The sequence below is a fragment of the Culex quinquefasciatus genome, chromosome 2, assembly GCF_015732765.1.
Source record: "Culex quinquefasciatus strain JHB chromosome 2, VPISU_Cqui_1.0_pri_paternal, whole genome shotgun sequence".
Taxonomy (NCBI): domain Eukaryota; kingdom Metazoa; phylum Arthropoda; class Insecta; order Diptera; family Culicidae; genus Culex; species Culex quinquefasciatus.
This window is the reverse complement of record NC_051862.1, coordinates 98,285,477-98,306,379: the sequence shown is the minus strand read 5'-3', so window position 1 is coordinate 98,306,379 and position 20,903 is coordinate 98,285,477. Positions and strand designations below refer to the sequence as shown.

The 20,903-nt window shown below is 35.8% G+C and overlaps 1 protein-coding gene across 2 annotated transcripts in view; it reads left to right on the top strand.

Annotated features, from left to right (window-relative positions):
* The window catches only part of LOC6033766 (acidic phospholipase A2 PA4), a 43,745-nt gene that overhangs the window by 14,827 nt on the left and 8,015 nt on the right, over positions 1 to 20,903 (top strand). For both annotated transcript variants that reach the window (XM_038256205.1, XM_038256204.1), the window contains exons 2-4: positions 14,110 to 14,255; positions 14,714 to 14,883; positions 18,446 to 18,640. In XM_038256205.1, the coding sequence (XP_038112133.1) occupies positions 14,110 to 14,255; positions 14,714 to 14,883; positions 18,446 to 18,640 (511 nt within the window). The remainder of the gene's footprint in view (positions 1 to 14,109; positions 14,256 to 14,713; positions 14,884 to 18,445; positions 18,641 to 20,903) is intronic.

The window sequence follows — 20,903 nt, the reverse complement described above, 5'->3', positions numbered from 1 at the left end:
AACCCGATTTAATCCCACCTGGGGTGAGATAGAGCCTTTCTTACTAAAGAATATAACAATGGTAGAACTTTTTTCAATTCATAACATCGACTTTGTTTATTTATAACGTCAGCACAAAAGATAGTCTTATGATGAAAGCAATGTATTACAAATGTTATGATTTCCAAAGGAAATAAAAAACGCAATTTTCACCAAAAGAATATTTTCAATCGTACAATATGTTTGTAAGTTTGTAATCAAACAAGCGTTTATGACAAACGCGATCATAGCAAGCTTCCCATGTGCCAGTGACAACGCACACCGCGGTTTTGGTTTTTTATTGGTACGAGCCTTTTGTGTGTTGGTATTGTCCGTTTTTTCAAAGGTACACGCCGCGCGGCATTTCAGAATGTGCCGCAGACACTGTTGACAGCGATTTTTGCCCGCGAGCGAGAAGAAGCACCAGTTGGCAACGAAAAAAACAACAACACAACGCTTGAAATTTTACCTCACACCATCACCTCTTTAGCACAAGGCGCCGTGTGCAGAGCGCGAGGAGAGGAAAGGAATATAAGTTCTCTCCTCGCTCGCTTGCGATCAAAGCTTTCCTTTTCACCCAACAAGAAGCAAGCCAAGAACTTTCGAAGAAGATCCCCACTTTCTAAAAAGATCCCCACTCTCTAAAAGCTCTTTCAAATTCACCTCAATGTTTCTCAAGATTTAAATCTTTTGCCTCTGATCTAGATAAAATATTAGTTAAGACACAAACCTCTAGACCACCACACAACAAAAATAAATGACAGAATTTAAATCGCATAATGGTCTCATGTCGCAGGTTTCAAAACAAATACTGGACAGTTATGCATATAATGATAATACTAAAGAGCCGAAAAATATACGATATCTATAGTAGCAAAAATAAATCGATGGTGCACCCAACACATATTAGAGTATATTGGATCCAAATAACAGGACGCGCCAGCAGTACGCGCCAGCATTAGAAGCTCAACTTGACAACTTGTCGACTTGGCGACGATGCGTCTAAAATCGATGCAGTGTGATTTTTGACGATTTTCCGAAGAAAATTCATGCTGAATCGACAAATTTACGAAGATGAAAATGACGTCCAGCCTTAAAGTAAAACCTATACCTTTCTTTAGTAAGAAAAAGGCAAAAGTAAATCGCTCTAAAAATTGATCCGGATTGCCGATAGATGTCAAATTTGTTTCAGATGCTCACTCATGGTCTGTACTATGAGTGTAGAAAGAAATTTCGGATAAAATCGGAAATGAAAAGTGTTGGCAAAGGTCACCAGGTGGGCTTTTACCTTTTTTTAGGGAATTTTTTTCTTTTTAGTAGGTTAATCAAACGGCTCTAACTCCAGAACCAGATTATGGATCTGGATGAAAATTTGGGAGGTTGTAGAGCTCGAAAAATGCAATTTTGAGATAAATAAAAGATATGAAAATGAAAAATTTTGACCATATTTTCATTTGAAAACTGTGTATTTTGTTGAAAAGTCTGGCCGCATCCGAAAACAGATGGATATTTCGAAATTCGGTCTCAAAATGACCCTTGTTCAGCACACCAGCTTTCAAATGCACTTGGAACAATCAAAATCGAAAATAGGGAGCCGAGGATTACGCGACACAAAATTTGGTAAAAATTTACCACATACGGACATCACTCGAACTCAACGGAATTTATTTTCTCAAAATTCAAGGGTTGGAGATAGGTGAGTTCTGTCAAGGTGAATCGATAGAGCGTCTAAAATCGATGCAGTGTGATTTTTGACGATTTTCCGAAGAAAATTCATGCTGAATCGACAAATTTACGAAGATGAAAATGACGTCCAGCCTTAAAGTAAAACCTATACCTTTCTTTAGTAAGAAGGCAAAAGTAAATCGCTCTAAAAATTGATCCGGATTGCCGATAGATGTCAAATTTGTTTCAGATGCTCACTCATGGTCTGTACTATGAGTGTAGAAGAAATTTCGGATAAAATCGGAAATGAAAAGTGTTAGCAAAGGTCACCAGGTGGGCTTTTACCTTTTTAAGAATTTTTTTCTTTGGTAGGTTAATCAAACGGCTCTAACTCCAGAACCAGATTATGGATCTGGATGAAAATTTGGGAGGTTGTAGAGCTCGAAAAATGCAATTTTGAGATAAATAAAAGATATGAAAATGAAAAATTTTGACCATATTTTCATTTGAAAACTGTGTATTTGTTGAAAAGTCTGGCCGCATCCGAAAACAGATGGATATTTCGAAATTCGGTCTCAAAATGACCCTTTCAGCACTTTCAAACATGCACTTGGAACAATCAAAATCGAAAATAGGGGAGCCAGGATTACGCGACACAAAATTGGTAAAATTTACCACATACGGACATCCTCGAACTCAACGGAATTTATTTTCTCAAAATTCAGGGTTGGAGATAGGTGAGTTCTGTCAAGGTGAATCGATAGAGCGTCTAAAATCGATGCAGTGTGATTTTTGACGATTTTTCGAAAAAATTCATGCTGAATCGACAAATTTACGAAGATGAAAATGACGTCAGCCTTAAAGTAAAACCTATACCTTTCTTTAGTAAGAAAGGCAAAAGTAAATCGCTCTAAAAATTGATCCGGATTGCCGATAGATGTCAAATTTGTTTCAGATGCTCACTCGTCTGTACTATGAGTGTAGAAAGAAATTTCGGATAAAATCGGAAATGAAAAGTGTGGCAAGGTCACCAGGTGGGCTTTTACCTTTTAGGGATTTTTTTCTTTTGGTAGGTTAATCAAACGGCTCTAACTCCAGAACCAGATTATGGATCTGGATGAAAATTTGGGAGGTTGTAGAGCTCGAAATGCAATTTTGAGATAAATAAAAGATATGAAAATGAAAAATTTTGACCATATTTTCATTTGAAAACTGTATTTTGTTGAAAAGTCTGGCCGCATCCGAAAACAGATGGATATTTCGAAATTCGGTCTCAAAATGACCCTTGTTCAACACCAGCTTTCAAATGCACTTGGAACAATCAAAATCGAAAATAGGGGAGCCGAGGATTACGCGACACAAAATTTGGTAAAAAATTTACCACATACGGACATCACTCGAACTCAACGGAATTTATTTTCTCAAAATTCAAGGGTTGGAGATAGGTGAGTTCTGTCAAGGTGAATCGATAGAGCGTCTAAAATCGATGCAGTGTGATTTTTTGACGATTTTCCGAAAATTCATGCTGAATCGACAAATTTACGAAGATGAAAATGACGTCCAGCCTTAAAGTAAAACCTATACCTTTCTTTAGTGAAAGGCAAAAAGTAAATCGCTCTAAAAATTGATCCGGATTGCCGATAGATGTCAAATTTGTTTCAGATGCTCACTCATGGTCTGTACTATGCAGGTGTAGAAAAATTTCGGATAAAATCGGAAATGAAAAGTGTTGGCAAAGGTCACCAGGTGGGCTTTTACCTTTTTTTAGGGAATTTTTTTCTTTTGGTAGGTTAATCAAACGGCTCTAACTCCAGAACCAGATTATGGATCTGGATGAAAATTTGGGAGGTTGTAGAGCTCGAAAAATGCAATTTTTGAGATAAATAAAAGAAATGAAAATGAAAAATTTTGACCATATTTTCATTTGAAAACTGTGTATTTTGTTGAAAAGTCTGGCCGCATCCGAAAACAGATGGATATTTCGAAATTCGGTCTCAAAATGACCCTTGTTCAGCACACCAGCTTTCAAATGCACTTGGAACAATCAAAATCGAAAATAGAGCCGAGGATTACGCGACACAAAATTTGGTAAAATTTACCACATACGGACATCACTCGAACTCAACGGAATTTATTTTCTCAAAATTCAAGGGTTGGAGATAGGTGAGTTCTGTCAAGGTGAATCGATAGAGCGTCTAAAATCGATGCAGTGTGATTTTTGACGATTTTTCGAAGAAAATTCATGCTGAATCGACAAATTTACGAAGATGAAAATGACGTCCAGCCTTAAAGTAAAACCTATACCTTTCTTTAGTAAGAAAGGCAAAAAGTAAATCGCTCTAAAAATTGATCCGGATTGCCGATAGATGTCAAATTTGTTTCAGATGCTCACTCATGGTCTGTACTATGAGTGTAGAAAGAAATTTCGGATAAAATCGGAAATGAAAAGTGTTGGCAAAGGTCACCAGGTGGGCTTTTACCTTTTTTTAGGGAATTTTTTTCTTTTGGTAGGTTAATCAAACGGCTCTAACTCCAGAACCAGATTATGGATCTGGATGAAAATTTGGGAGGTTGTAGAGCTCGAAAAATGCAATTTTTGAGATAAATAAAAGATATGAAAATGAAAAATTTTGACCATATTTTCATTTGAAAACTGTGTATTTTGTTGAAAAGTCTGGCCGCATCCGAAAACAGATGGATATTTCGAAATTCGGTCTCAAAATGACCCTTGTTCAGCACACCAGCTTTCAAATGCACTTGGAACAATCAAAATCGAAAATAGGGGAGCCGAGGATTACGCGACACAAAATTTGGTAAAAAATTTACCACATACGGACATCACTCGAACTCCACGGAATTTATTTTCTCAAAATTCGAGGGTTGGAGATAGGTGAGTTCTGTCAAGGTGAATCGATAGAGCGTCTGAAATCGATGCAGTGTGATTTTTTGACGATTTTTCCGAAGAAAATTCATGCTGAATCGACAAATTTACGAAGATGAAAATGACGTCCAGCCTTAAAGTAAAACCTATACCTTTCTTTAGTAAGAAAGGCAAAAAAGTAAATCGCTCTAAAAATTGATCCGGATTGCCGATAGATGTCAAATTTGTTTCAGATGCTCACTCATGGTCTGTACTATGTGTAGAAAGAAAATTTCGGATAAAATCGGAAATGAAAAGTGTTGGCAAAGGTCACCAGGTGGGCTTTTACCTTTTTAGGGAATTTTTTCTTTTGGTAGGTTAATCAAACGGCTCTAACTCCAGAACCAGATTATGGATCTGGATGAAAATTTGGGAGGTTGTAGAGCTCGAAAAATGCAATTTTTGAGATAAATAAAAGATATGAAAATGAAAAATTTTGACCATATTTTCATTTGAAAACTGTGTATTTTGTTGAAAAGTCTGGCCGCATCCGAAAACAGATGGATATTTCGAAATTCGGTCTCAAAATGACCCTTGTTCAGCACACCAGCTTTCAAATGCACTTGGAACAATCAAAATCGAAAATAGGGGAGCCGAGGATTACGCGACACAAAATTTGGTAAAAAATTTACCACATACGGACATCACTCGAACTCCACGGAATTTATTTTCTCAAAATTCGAGGGTTGGAGATAGGTGAGTTCTGTCAAGGTGAATCGATAGAGCGTCTGAAATCGATGCAGTGTGATTTTTGACGATTTTCCGAAGAAAATTCATGCTGAATCGACAAATTTACGAAGATGAAAATGACGTCCAGCCTTAAAGTAAAACCTATACCTTTCTTTAGTAAGAAAGGCAAAAAGTAAATCGCTCTAAAAATTGATCCAGATTGCCGATAGATGTCAAATTTGTTTCAGATGCTCACTCATGGTCTGTACTATGAGTGTAGAAAGAAATTTCGGATAAAATCGGAAATGAAAAGTGTTGGCAAAGGTCACCAGGTGGGCTTTTACCTTTTAGGGATTTTTTCTTTTGGTAGGTTAATCAAACGGCTCTAACTCCAGAACCAGATTATGGATCTGGATGAAAATTTGGGAGGTTGTAGAGCTCGAAAAATGCAATTTTGAGATAAATAAAAGATATGAAAATGAAAATTTTGACCATATTTTCATTTGAAAACTGTGTATTTTGTTGAAAAGTCTGGCCGCATCCGAAAACAGATGGATATTTCGAAATTCGGTCTCAAAATGACCCTTGTTCAGCACACCAGCTTTCAAATGCACTTGGAACAATCAAAATCGAAAATAGGGAGCCGAGGATTACGCGACACAAAATTTGGTAAAATTTACCACATACGGACATCACTCGAACTCCACGGAATTTATTTTCTCAAAATTCGAGGGTTGGAGATAGGTGAGTTCTGTCAAGGTGAATCGATAGAGCGTCTGAAATCGATGCAGTGTGATTTTTTGACGATTTTTCCGAAGAAAATTCATGCTGAATCGACAAATTTACGAAGATGAAAATGACGTCCAGCCTTAAAGTAAAACCTATACCTTTCTTTAGTAAGAAAGGCAAAAAGTAAATCGCTCTAAAAATTGATCCGGATTGCCGATAGATGTCAAATTTGTTTCAGATGCTCACTCATGGTCTGTACTATGAGTGTAGAAAGAAATTTCGGATAAAATCGGAAATGAAAAGTGTTGGCAAAGGTCACCAGGTGGGCTTTTACCTTTTTTTAGGGAATTTTTTTCTTTTGGTAGGTTAATCAAACGGCTCTAACTCCAGAACCAGATTATGGATCTGGATGAAAATTTGGGAGGTTGTAGAGCTCGAAAAATGCAATTTTTGAGATAAATAAAAGATATGAAAATGAAAAATTTTGACCATATTTTCATTTGAAAACTGTGTATTTTGTTGAAAAGTCTGGCCGCATCCGAAAACAGATGGATATTTCGAAATTCGGTCTCAAAATGACCCTTGTTCAGCACACCAGCTTTCAAATGCACTTGGAACAATCAAAATCGAAAATAGGGGAGAGGATTACGCGACACAAAATTTGGTAAAAATTTACCACATACGGACATCACTCGAACTCCACGAATTTATTTTCTCAAAATTCGAGGGTTGGAGATAGGTGAGTTCTGTCAAGGTGAATCGATAGAGCGTCTGAAATCGATGCAGTGTGATTTTTTGACGATTTTTCCGAAGAAAATTCATGCTGAATCGACAAATTTACGAAGATGAAAATGACGTCCAGCCTTAAAGTAAAACCTATACCTTTCTTTAGTAAGAAAGGCAAAAATACAAAAATCATTTACTGCAACTGGTTTTTTTAAAGTGGTCTAAACGTTAAAATTTTTGAGAATCGATTGTGAGAATCGATTCCACAATTTTACATAAAAGTCATTATTTTGACCATTGTCCTAAGTCCAATTCTTGGGAAGATACATCGGTTTCAAAAATAAAAATGTTGAAAAAATAGGTTTTTTGGTGGTTTTTGGCAATTTCTATATGACAGACTTGGTTTTTCTGTCTCGTAAATATGTGCCTTTGACAGTTTTTCAATACTTGTCTTATTATTTACGTAAGCTTATGTACTCTACAGGTTTTTACCACACTGAAAAAAAATATTCTATTTACAGTTATGAGCAATGTAATTAAACTTATATCTGTAAGCCCATACATTTAATTGAAATGCTGTCAAAACAAACTTATGGGAAAATGGACGAGCTTTCCGGTAAAAATATTTACGAGACTGAAAACCCAAGTCTGTCATATAGAAATTGCCAAAAACCACAAAAAAACCTATTTTTTCAACATTTTTATCATTAAAACCGCTGTATCTTCCCAAGGATTGGGCTTAGGACAATGGTCAATATGGAGACTTTTATGTAAAATTGTCTGGGAAATCGATTCCCACTATCATTTCTCAAAAATTTTGACGTTTAGATCACTTTTCAAAAAAACAGTTGTAGTAAATGATTTTTGTATTTTTTTTAGGAGAGACATACTATCCTGCATTTTTCGTGTGTCTTTTTGTAACATTTTGGGTTATATCCTCAAAAAAATTGAGCGAAAAAAAATCGTGACATCACCATCAAATTTAACTTTTAAACTTAAAAATTGAAAAATCTCATAGAAGCGGCGTGTATTTTTGTTTCAGTGTATTTTTTCAGAAAGCCCGTCCAATTTCCTACAAGTTTGTCTTTGACCACTTTTTGATACGATGCAACGACTTCGAGATACAGTAATTTTTAAATTGCAAAATACAAAACTATTTAAATACCTTACGCCCTTCTCAAATGTTATTTGTAAATCGGAGAGGGTCGGGTACAAAAGTAACAGAAAAATTCCTGATTTGAGCTGGAATTGCTCAAAAGCATTACGATTGATGAGCTAAATTTTCATAAAGTGAAGAAAGGATGAATAATTCTTAGATGTATCTGTACGAGTGGCGGGACCAAATAAATAGCAATGGTTTGACCTTTGTATACAAACAAAGGAGGTTAAGTGACTCCAAGGGTAATTATATAAAGATTTCAAGAATAATTCATTATTATCACCTGAATGTCTAATGGTGGTGCGAAAAATAAACTTCACATATATTTCTAGCACATTTCATTCATGGCTCTTTGCATTAGTATCCACGACTACGATCAGTACACCAACAATGCATTGACTGATTGGCTGTCCGAGTTTGATTCTGCTGTGCGCTAGAATGTAGGCAGCACCAACAAACCACGTGGCGCAACACCATTCACAGATGATGGCGAAATTTTTCGCGCCCGCCACACATGCTTTCGCGGCATAGTTTCCGACCGGAACCACCACACCCCCAATAGAATAATGAAACTGTGTCGTACCCGGCCGTGTTCGTTTAAATATGGAGCATTAGACCAAACCTTTATTTTTGAAATTCGGAACAATGCGCAGATCTGGTTTGTGACGCGCTCGGCTAGGCTAATCTTTTGACTTGATTCTAGCAACATTTAGTCAGTTGGAAATCAGTAAGGCCGTCGTCGTTTAAGCTTTGAAAGTTTCTGCCAAGTTTCATATTTTTATTGCTAAGACCACAGCGGCCACCTCGAAACTAAATTGCTGAAATTGGACTCCAAAACAATGCTGTCCGAGCACGTTGGATTTGCTCTTGGTGTGCGAAAAAAAAAAGTCAAATTTATGGCGCGTCAGCTTTTCGTCAACGACGACGGAAGATGAACGTCACACTTACCGGTGAGTATATCTCGTGAAATGCCACCATCATCAGACAATTGAGACAAATGAGATTATTGTTCTCGGCGGCTTATGAAACTGATATACCTACGCCACCAACCAAAGTCAAACCAAGCTAATTCATACATAATGTATCTCTCGCGTGTGACAACAGCCCAAAACTCAGCACTTCATTAGATTTTAACCGCCGAGAGTCAAAACAAAGATTGACCTCCAAAATGCCGGCGACAGGAGGAGGAGGAAATTTCAAGTTTAGGGTTAAGAAATTAGATCAACCACTAGCTGACCGCTGCCCGGCTGCTTCGGAACCGGAAAAGCCACTTTTATGGTAGACTTTTATGTTCACACTTTGCCGTTCCTCTCGTATCATCGGTGGACTAAGTCGTGATCGTCATAATCTGGCCTAATTCGTGCGGGTTTAGATAAAGTGTCGTTAATGCGTAGTGAATTACGAAGGCGTTTACATGTTGTGAGATGACTTCTTTATTGTGTGTCATTTTATTTTGGTAGAGGGATTCCTGTGTAAAAAAACGGTTATTAACCATTTTTACTAAATGTCTTGATTAGGGATGGCTGCCGATAGAAGTAACTATAATATTTTTTTATAGGGGTTGGGATGACATTGGGTTTAGGGGATGAAATTGGGTCAAAGTGATTTTTTTACGGATTTTGCAAGTTAGTTATGTTTAAAGGGTTGTGTAATGGACATCTTATCAAATTTTGTTGAAAAATACATGAATCCTAACATTTTGGCAGCTGCCTCAAGTTGAGGTAGGGTTTTGGCCAAAATGACCTTTCGAAACATCAATCTTTTAACATACTTATTGAAATTGCTCGAAAAGTACCTCAATGTTTAAAAATCTCCACTTCCTACATTGTAGCAATTTGTGATTTTTTCAGCAACATATTTTCCGGGTCTCTTTTAGGGTCCCAAACAACCTCCCAAAATTTGGGAGCGATTGGTTAAGCCAGGAGTGTAGCTAGAATTTTGGTTCTGGGGGTTCTGGATGAAGAAATTTTCTTCTTCTTTTCTTCTTCTTCCTCTCTCCCATGTCTTCCAAAAATTCAGGGGGGGGGGCTTCAGCCCGAAGCCCACCCCTTGGCTACGGGCCTGGGTTAAGCCCACGATTGGCGCAAAGCGAGTGAAATTTGTATGTCCTTAACAACTCTCTCGAAGACAGTATGGTGCTAAATTGCTTTTAACAAAAGTTACAGAGCGTGTAAGAGAGACATTTCGAAATACTCGGTAAAAATCAAACTTTTTGCCAACACTGCCAAGTCAAGCGGAAACTTTCGCTTTTTACTAGAATATATTTGAGGAATTGGGGTGCATTTTAACTAAACAACGTCTTCTGAACATTGTTTCATAACAATTTTACGTAAGGTTCATCAAAATGTAAGAGAGCAATTCCAGCTCAAATCAGAAATTTTCCTGGTACTTTTGTACCCGACCCTCTCCGATTTCAATGAAACTTTTTAGACATGTTATCCTAGGCCTATATAAGCCATTTTCGTGTATATGGAGCCAATAGTACTCGAAAATAACATTTGAGAAGGTCATAAGGCATTTAATTTTTTTTTTGTATTTTGCAATTTAAAAATTACTGTATCTCGAAGCCGTTGCGGTGTATCAAAAAGTGGTCAAAAACAAACTTGTAGGAAATTGGACGGGCTTTCTGAAAAAATATACTGAAACAAAAATACACGCCACTTCTATGAGATTTTTTTCGATCTTTTAACTGGTGATTTTTGTATTTTTTTGGGAGGGACATACCATCCTGCATTTTTCGTCAGTTTTTTGGTAACATCTCAGGCTATTTCCTCAAAAATTTTGAACGAAGAAAAATCGTGACAACACCTTTAAATTTAAGTTTTAGACTTAAAAATCGAAAAATCTCATAGAATTGGCGTGTATTTTTGTTTCAGTGTATTTTTTTTTCAGAAAGCCCGTCCAATTTCCTACAAGTTTGTCTCTGACCACTTTTTGATACGCCGCAACGGCTTCGAGATACAGTAATTTTTAAATTGCAAAATACAAAAAAAATAAATACCTTCCGCCCTTCTCAAATGTTATTTTTGAGTACTATTGGCTCCATATACACGAAAATGGCTTATATAGGCTTAGGATAACATGTCTAAAAAGTTTCATTGAAATCGGAGAGGGTCGGGTACAAAAGTACCAGAAAAAATCCTGATTTGAGCTGGAATTGCTCAAGAACAATTATGTTTGTTTTGTATTTCATGGTTCCTTTGGCAATGTTGGCAGAAAATGTGAGTTTCACTGATAGTTTCAATACACAACTTTTGAAAACTCTGTATCTTTTTTTTGACGCACGTTAGCACCATAATGTCTTGGGGAGAGTTGTTCAGGACATCCAAGGCTGTACTTTTACGGTGTTAGTTTTATAAAATAATAAAACATGAAAATGCAAGTTTCCCCATACTAATTTCCATACAACCCGAAAAATGTGTTGCTAATCCGCCTTGCGCCAATTGGGGTCTTTACCAATCGCTCCCAAATTTTAGGAGGTTGTTTGGGACCCTAAAATTGACCTAAAAATGTGTTGCTGTTTTGATTTTTATCATTTCCAATTTTCCCATATAACTAGATTCCACCCTATTGTAGCATTGGGGTGTAATATGGCTGGGTGGAAAAAAATAAAGTTGTCAAAATTAAGTAAATTCAACAACTTTTCAGTTCCTTTGGGGGTCCTAAAAACTCCCCAAAGTTTAGGAATAATTGGTTAGATCCCCACTTTGCGCAAAGCGATTCAATTTTGTATGAGAATTAGTATGAGGAAAAACCATTTTTTGGATTTAATATTTCTAAAATCAAAGTTTCACGCTCTATTAAAAACGGATTCATATTCGGTTGCTCTGGAACGTGCTCTACAACTTTTCCGAAGAGAGTATGGTGCTAAATTGCTCCTATAAAAAGATTCAGCGTGTTCAAAACTAGTTTGTAACGTGTTTTTTGCTCGAAAATTACATTTTAGATGAGTTTTGAGGATGCTGTATCTTTTTTCAGTAGTAAGTTAGCACCATAATCTCTTGGGGAAAGTGGTAGAGCACATTCCAGAGCAATCGGATATGAGTCTGGTTTTGATATAGCACGAAATGTGAATTTTTGAAATTTCAAAATTCAAAAAATGATTATTCCATGCAAATTTATATGGAAAATTGTTCACAACCTTTGGGGAGTTTTTAGGATCTAAAAATGAACCAATCTAACCAATATCGATTGATATTTAAGGTAGAATTAATCAAATTTCAACATATTTTAGGAAAATTAGGGACCATCCACAACCCACGTGAGCACTTTTTTTGGAAATCTCCCCCTCGTGGACAATTGTCCATACATTTTTTTTTGTATGAAGCGTGGACAATTGCCATACCCCCCCCCCCCCCTCTAAAGTGTCCACGTGGTTTATAAATGGTCCCATATTAAACTATTTTAGACCAATCCCACGTTAAAAGTATTTTTGATATCAATTAAATTGTTTTTGTTATTTAGGAATTACAAGAGGTGTATTGTTTTTTTACCCATACTCATTCTATGACATTCTATGTTTTTATGGAATATACTTATTGCGAAACTGTAAAACGAAAATTCACAACAAAATATTTTTAAATTAACTCAAACACGATAAAAATGATTATAAACTCAGGAAAATGCACTTTAAATTGTTTTCAGCTGTTAATAATCATATTTAGCATGTTTGAACTCCTTTGAAAACATTTTATTTTTTCAAAAAAAAAATGCACTGTCCCACGAAAAGTTTTTTTTTGCAAAAAGAAATCTGTCAATACTTCGATATTTTGAAAACTAATGATTAGAAAGCAACTGGACGCGTGTAAAATGCATTTTAAAACACTTTTTTCATCCAAATGTTGAAATCCCGGCTTGTAATTTAAATGTTTATACTTTTTTTTTTATTTTTTTGTCCCCCCTCGACTTTGGTCAGAGCCGAAAAAAATATTTGCAGCGGCCTAAAAATATTTTCAATTTTCAAAAAAAAAACTAACATTTTTCGAATAAAATAAATTTTATCAAAAATACGTAAAGTCATTTTCGATTGCAAACTTGATTTTGCATCTAAATTAGTAGTTCATGCAACAATTTGCAAAAAGAAGATTTTTTCAGCTCGAGTCGTACATTTATCCAACGAGGTTTACAGAGTTGGAAAAATACGACAAGTGCTGAAAATATCAAGTTTTGTAGCGAGTTGCTTACAACATCTTTTGCAATTCCGAAAAACGCTTCTAGAATGGAATTTTATGTTAAAGTGTTTAGAAAATTGACCGTTCAAAAAAAAAAAATTGGAAAAATGTTACTTTTCGATACAAGTGTCGAAAAGTTCAACTTTTCAGCCGACATTACAGTGCTGAAAAGTAGAACTTTTCAGTACTGTTATTAAAAGGTATTAATTTTCCATTCTGTTATTTTTGGTAGGGAAAAGTAGGCCGTTTCCTTTCTCCAGAAGAATAGTAAAAGTTGACAGTTTCATAGGGGAATTGCAAAAATGCATTTTAAAATTTTGTTCAATAATTTTCAAATATCATAAGGCTGGTACAAATTCTATTTAAATTTTTTGTCGCCCACCCCTTCAAAGTTGGCGCAAAAAACAGGGGGCAAAAATTTTTTTTTCAAAAAACTTCAAAATTTTAATGGAAATTGAAGTGCATGTTTGGGTTGATTTAAAAACCTTTTGATTTTTTGAAAATGTTTGATCTTTAGTATCGCAAGAAGTTTTTTTTCATTGAAATTTTTGTTTTCGTCGAATCTTACATTTTTTTTAACGACTAATGATTGCAAAACAACTGAACTAGTGTAAAATGCATTTTAAAACTTTTTGTTGCATTCGAATGTTGAGAGTCTCAATTTTTGTTTTTGAAAAACAGGCAAGCAATACCGGCTTGCTTTGATCATTTTTTAGGAAATTTCAAATTTCCCAATGCAGTTTGACAAGTCGCAATAGTGCGATCAATGGCAATAATTTAGCGCAATACCATTTTTTTAAGTATAAATAACATTCGAAAATTTAAAATTTTCTGAAACATTACTCTACTGGTGGATCAAATATCAACTCATATGAGCTTGTGGGCCAAATATTTGTTCGAGGCTTCAGATAATTGAGTGTGAACTGTATTACAAAGAAACAAAAAAAAATGAATTATCTGTGTTCATTCCTTAAAATATCAGAAAATTATAATCATAATCAAAGTAAAAATGGCTTTAATACAAAAGTTTACCTACATTGTCTTCTCCACAGATGCTCCGAGCAATCCTGTCATCCGCAATATTTTTGCTCCTCGCAAGTAGGGCATTTTGCAGCTCAGTTCTCGTAGCCGATTTCCGCATGACCAGAATGGTCGAGCTGAGCAGTCGACCACCGTACTGTAAGGTTCACTCGGATCGGTAAGTTTCCAACTTATTTTACTTCATCTTTTTTCTCTGCTTGACACTGCAGGTCACTCTTTTTCTGTTGGGAGCAATTTCGCGTTTAACTTGTACAACCCTCTCCTTAATTTGGTAGCAAAACATTCGCGCGTTTATTTCCGTTATGCATGTTAACGATTTGTATGACCCTTGTTCCGAATGTTAAGAATTGTTGCATGTTCATCTCTCGTGTCAGGTTCAGGTTGCTGCAGTTCAACGATCGTTACGGAGGTCACTCTGTAGTTTCGCTTTCTTTCTTGTTATGATCTCTCCACACGAGGAGTCTCGCCCATCCTCATAAAGCCTATGCCAACAGATTTAGTCATAAACCTGCCAAGTCGTTCAACGGTGGTGATAAAAGTGACCATTTCGATTCTTCTTTCTCTTCCTTGTACTGCCCCCCAATATCATCTGTTTTGCCGTTTCTTCACGCAAAGAGGCGACATCCAGCGGATGCTGTTGGCCTTTGACACGAAAAAGGTTCGACAGGTGCCGCGCGAGTCGGTGGCCTCACTGGAGGAGGTCTGCAACGAGGCGAGTGGAATTTCGGGTGAGCTGCAGGGCGGGCTCGGATTCATCTACCCCGGAACCAAGTGGTGTGGGCCAGGTGAGTTGATTTTTTTTGACAGAAATGTTCTATTAACACTCAAACTTAACTAAACAAAATTAAACAATGAGGTGCCTACAACCCAAAAAAAAAAAAAACTTAGGATTCGTGAATGTAAAAATCATAAAAAAATCAATTCGAAAATAGTGCGCGTTCAAAAATCGTATAGGCGAAGCTGATTCTTGAACAGTTGATGAAGTTATGGATTCAATTCCAAAACAATTTGTTTAACTTTGGATTGAATTAAAACAAGTTATATCTTGGAAATATTTGGGAAAAGTTCTATTCGAAAAAAATTAGGAATTCAAAATGTTTTCTATGATCCTCATTTTATTTAGTTCCTTATCACAAATCAATATTCATATTTTTCCTTGTGTCATGAAAGATCTATAAAAAATATTCATTATGAGAGAAAATTATGACGAGTGCGAAGATGGGTGTCAATAATCCATTTTTTGCGTTAAGTAATAATAGAAGGCTCCCTTTTCATCTCTCACAAAAATAAAAATTCTGAACCACCCTAAAATTCACCCGAAATCTGTAACAGTTACCTTTCCCTATACATGTTTACGGGTTTTCCCATACACACTTCAAGGGCTTGGAGAGAAGGGTTCTCGTGGTCAGATCGAGCCAAAATTTAGCCTAGTGATGGGTCAATCTATGATTTCAGGGGAACGCTCTGGGGAATACCCGGATTTGGACCCATCCTAGTGTGTATTGATGTCTTTGAAGTTGTTCATTTTCAGATTTTTTCACTTAACGTGCCTTTTATTGCATATTTCCATTTGAGCAATTCTCCACTAAAACGGAAATTGAGTTCACTATTCAGAAAAATAGGTACACGGATTTTGAGCCGTAGAGAATTATGGACACACAAATTGCACAAAAATAATAATAATAATTTTAATATATAAAATTAAATTTGCAATCGAAAAGTTCTTTACAGATTTTTTGATTTAGTGCACGATTCCTGAAAATATTTTTGTAGAGATGTTCAGATAATATTAAAGACTTTGAATATTGGACCTCTGGTTGCTGAACAATTAAAAAATGGAACAACAAAAATTTGTTTTTTTAAGTCTTATCCAAAATTTCCCAAATTTTCTAGTGCCAATATATCAGCAACTGGTTTTATTTGCAATGTTGAAAAATTAAACATTTGTAAAATTTTATGATCTTTTCAAAAAAAATATTTTGAAAGTTTTTGATCAATACTTCTTATTCAAACGAGCGTAAAAGGGGAAATATACCCTTTCCAATCAAACACCTATCTTCGCCACATGAAGAGTTTGATGCTCGATTGAAGCTCCAAAATATTATTTAGGCTAGAAACTTACCAGCAACAGCACCACCTCGAGTAAGCACGCAAATGTATGCCTCTTACTGGCCAAAAAGATCAAATTTAATGCACTTTTGATCATAATTTCTATTTTGCGAGAACATTTCTCATCATTTGGATGGCACACACAGTGACACACGCGAGAAACCTTCAAACGCTTAATAAATATCGCCAAAATCAATTTTTCACTTTCGCTTACTTTTTCACGGCGCTTTCGATACAAAACTGCCCCCAACTTTCGGCAACATGTTGTTTTGCACATTAGTTGATCGCTCACTTGAAAAATATTCCTGAAACATGTAAATAATTAGCAAGCCCCATTAAAAAAACAAACGTGTCAAGTCTTTTGACGACCCATTCCAATCGAAGGCTGAAGAAAACTGAGCGAGAAGCGAAGGCAAATAATGAACAAAGGGTAGCCACCAACACCACCAGCAGCGCCTGTTGGAGTGAGCCAGTGATGCCAGGAAATTTTCTTCATGAATGCTACTTTTCGTGAGTGTAAGCTTAAAATTTCATCAATTTTGGCAGTACTAAGCAGATCCATAAGAGCGCTGGAAGAAAAAAACTAAGCTGAACGTAGGAAAATGAGCGTGGCCCAATGCATTCTCGTTTGATTAGAATACATTTTGGAAATATTTTTTTCAAATGCTTGTAAAAGGAATAGAATAGCTTTTAGTAAAAGTGAAAATAAACAGAAATGTTCACAAAAAGTTGCTATACTCGTTGGTGTACTTGGTTTTAGTAAATTTCAAGGAACACTCCAGATTATCCAGCATCATTCAAACACGACCGCTTATTAGGCTTAAAATGGGTTTATTTCTCCTATTGGCCTTAAAAATTATCATTTTTTTCCCAAAAAATCACATTTTTTTTACAAAAAATTATAACTTGGTGACAAAATTTTTGTCCATACTTCTCTAGGCGACTGTCCACGCTACATTTAAAAATGTTGAAATCTAGGCTTGTAATTTAAATTTTTATATTTTTTTATTTTTTACCCCCCTCTCGACTTTGGTCAGAGCCGAGGGACATAAACTTCAAAAAATATTTGCAACGGCCTTACAGATTTTCGAATATTTACTAACCATTTTTGCCTTCCTCACTGAGGAAAGGCTATAAAATCACTCGAAAAATGATATGTATACCTATCGACTCAGAATCAAATTCTGAACAAATGTCTGCGGGGATGTGTGTAGACATGATTTTTTTCCACACAATTTTCTCAGAACTGGCTTAACCTTTTTCTGTTCGTTTTGGGGTCCCTTAAGACCCTATTAAATTTTATTCTGTTTAGTAAAGAACTTTGAAAGTTATGCCTTGAAAAAGTTTTTTTGTAGATACAAAAAGAGTAATTTTTGCATAACCTCAAAAGGCTGGGTCTTTTTGTTTACGTGCGATAGTCGCGCCAGATGTGAAACGCCCGGTTGCCACATTGCTTCAAATGATAGTCTGCATGTTTTATGGAAAAGTCTGTATTTGATTTTTTTTTTACTCATAAACTTATTTTCATCAAGTCTTTTTCGGTGCTGGAACTTGATTTGGAAACAATGCAAACTTCGGAATTGAATTAAATTGTTAATTGTTAATGGTTGATTAAGAAACGTTTTGTATGAACAGCTGCCAAAATTGTATGGAGACTTGTATGGATAAACAATGACACAATGAAACAAAATTGTATTTTTGGTCACAGGAAAAGTTTTAACCAATTAAAAAAATACAACAAATAAAAATAGTCGAAATCGGCCGATTTCGTAAAGAATTGCTCATTTGCATTCTCTTGCCTCGCCCGAAAATGCTCAAATTTACTTGATTGAGAATCAGCTAGTTTCAGACATCTGATATGGCCAAAAAATTATAGATTTCAAACATTGACTCCTCAAGAATGTTATTTATGAAATTTTATAATTTCGTGCGACTCTAACAGAGAAGGATTACTACTCGGCGGGTTCAAATGACTTAGCAAACACGCGCGGTGGTGCGATCATAAATGTGTTCAAATATGGAATAAAAGTGCTAAGTAGCACGCTAAATTTTGTCAGGTTCATCGGCACTAAAATTGCGGAGTTGTGCACCCTGTCAGTTCTGCTTCCGGGACATTAAATGGTGCATTTTTCCTAACTCTAATTTTTGCAAACTAACCTTGACCCTTAGCACTGTACTTCTTGCCTTTTACTGTATACTAACGAACTTTTTTCCCTCTTTGATTCTTGTGCATTACAGGAGACATTGCGGCCAACTATTCTGACGTGGGCCGGTACGCGGACGAGGATCGGTGCTGCCGCGAGCACGACATGTGTCCAAACATTCTGCTGCCCGGAGAGTGCCGGCGCGGCCTGTGCAACCGGGGAACCTTCACCAGATCGCATTGCGATTGTGACGCAAGATTTAGAAGATGTTTACAAAATCTCAACACCGGTAAGTGTTTGGTGTTTGCTTGTTTGTGCCAAGTTAGACCTTCCTCAACCCTGCGCGCTTTTGCTATTATTTAACGTTTCAATATCAATTGGCACTCAATGGCTCGTGGCTGGATTGAAAAAGTTCTTGAGGTGCTTGGCCCTCTCAGCATTTATCGAAGAATGGCAATCAAACTAGTACGAATGTCTAACATCAGAGCCGTGACCTTTTCTTGCTTGGTCAAAACGCGACACATTCGGCCAGAAAAATCAACCCCGTGAAGGTTAGAGTCACCGGTGCTTGATTAAGTCCGCAGACCATGAAGAAGAAACATCGCGAACATTGTCGTGTGAGAGAGACCTCCCTAGGTTGGCAGACACTAATGGAAGTGTCATCGTCATTTGATTAGCTGGTCGAGCCCCCTTTTCCCGCCGTTCGATTCTTTAAAGTTGTTCATTCGAGCGGTTTTAAAGCTACCTACTTAGTATTTGAATTTTATTTTCCTGTTTTACAACGTTATGTAGGAAAAGCTTTTATCATAATTTGTCTTCCTCGGAATGTTTATGCGAATTTCAACTTTTCAACTTTGGAAGGCAATTTCAAACCTTCATACAATTCTAATAATCAATTAGAAGTGTTTTTTAGAAGGTCGTGCTCGTGCAAGAGAATACTGGCCTCGTGCCGAGAGAATAATGGCATCATTTACGGGCATAGAGAAAACAGATCGAGATGGGCGAGAGAATTATTTCTTCGAGGCTCATTTGCAAAAAATGTTTCCAAATGAGCAATTCTCTGAGATTTCGGTCATTCGATTTTTTCTGTATTTTTTAATCTGGCTGAAATTTTTTTGGTGCCTTCGGTATGCCCAAAGAAGCCATTTTGCATCATTAGTTTGTCCACATAATTTTCCATACAAATTTGGCAGCTGTCCATACAAAAATGATATGTGAAAATTCAAAAATCTGTATCTTTTGAAGAAATTTTTTGATCGATTTGGTGTCTTCGGCAAAGTTGTAGGTATGGATATGGACTACACTGAAAAAAAATGATACACGGTAAAATTTTTTGGTGATTTTTTATATAACTTTTTGTCACTAAAACTTGATTTGCAAAAAAACACTATTTTTAATTTTTTTTTGATTTGTTTAAGAGGACATCAAATGCCAACTTTTCAGAAATTTCCAGAATGGGCAAACAATCTTTGACCGAGTTATGATTTTTTGATTCAATACAGATTTTTTCAAAAATTCGAAATATTGGTCGCAAAAAAATTTCAACTTCATTTTTCGATGTAAAATCGAATTTGCAATCAAAAAGTGTTTTAGTGAAATTTTGATAAAGTGCACCGTTTTAAAGTTATAACCATTTTTAGGTAACTTTTTTGAAAATAGTCGCAGTTTTTTATTTTTTTAAAATGAGTGCCCATGTTTGCCCACCTTTGAAAAAAAAATAATTTTGAAAAGCTGAGAAAATTCTCTATATTTAGCTTTTTCGGACTTTGTTGATACGACCCTTAATTGCTGAGATATTGCCATGTAGAGGTTTAAAAACAAGAAAATTGATGTTTTCTAAGTCTCACCCAAACAACCCACCAGTTTCTTATGTCGATATCTCAGCAACTAATGGTCCGATTTACAATGTTAAAATATAAAACATTCGGGAAATTTTCCGATCTTTTCGAAAAAAATATTTTCAAAAATTTAAAATCAAGACTAACACATCAAAAGGGCGTAATATTGAATTTTTGGTCTTTTTAAAATGTAAGCCTTGATTTAAAAATTTTGAAAATATTTTTTTCGAAGAGATCGGAAAATTTCACGACTGTTTCATATTTTTACATTGTAAATCGGGCCATTAGTTGCTGAGATATCGACATTAGAAACTGGTGAGTTGTTTGGGTGAGACTTAGAAAACATCAATTTCTTGTTTTTAAACCTTTGCATGGCAATCTCTCAGCAACTATGGGTCGTATCAACAATGTCCGAAAAAGCAAAATATAGAGAATTTTCTCAGCTTTTCAAAATTATTTTTTTTTTCAAAGGTGGGCAAACATGGGCACTAATTTTAAAAAATGAAAAAATGCGCCTATTTTCAAAAAAGTTACCTAAAAATGGTTATAACTTTAAAACGGTGCACTTTATCAAAATTTCACTAAAACACTTTTTGATTGCAAATTCGATTTTACATCGAAAAATGAAGTTGAAATTTTTTTGCGACCAATATTTCAAATTTTTGAAAAAATCTGTATTGAATCAAAAAATCATAACTCGGTCAAAGATTGTTT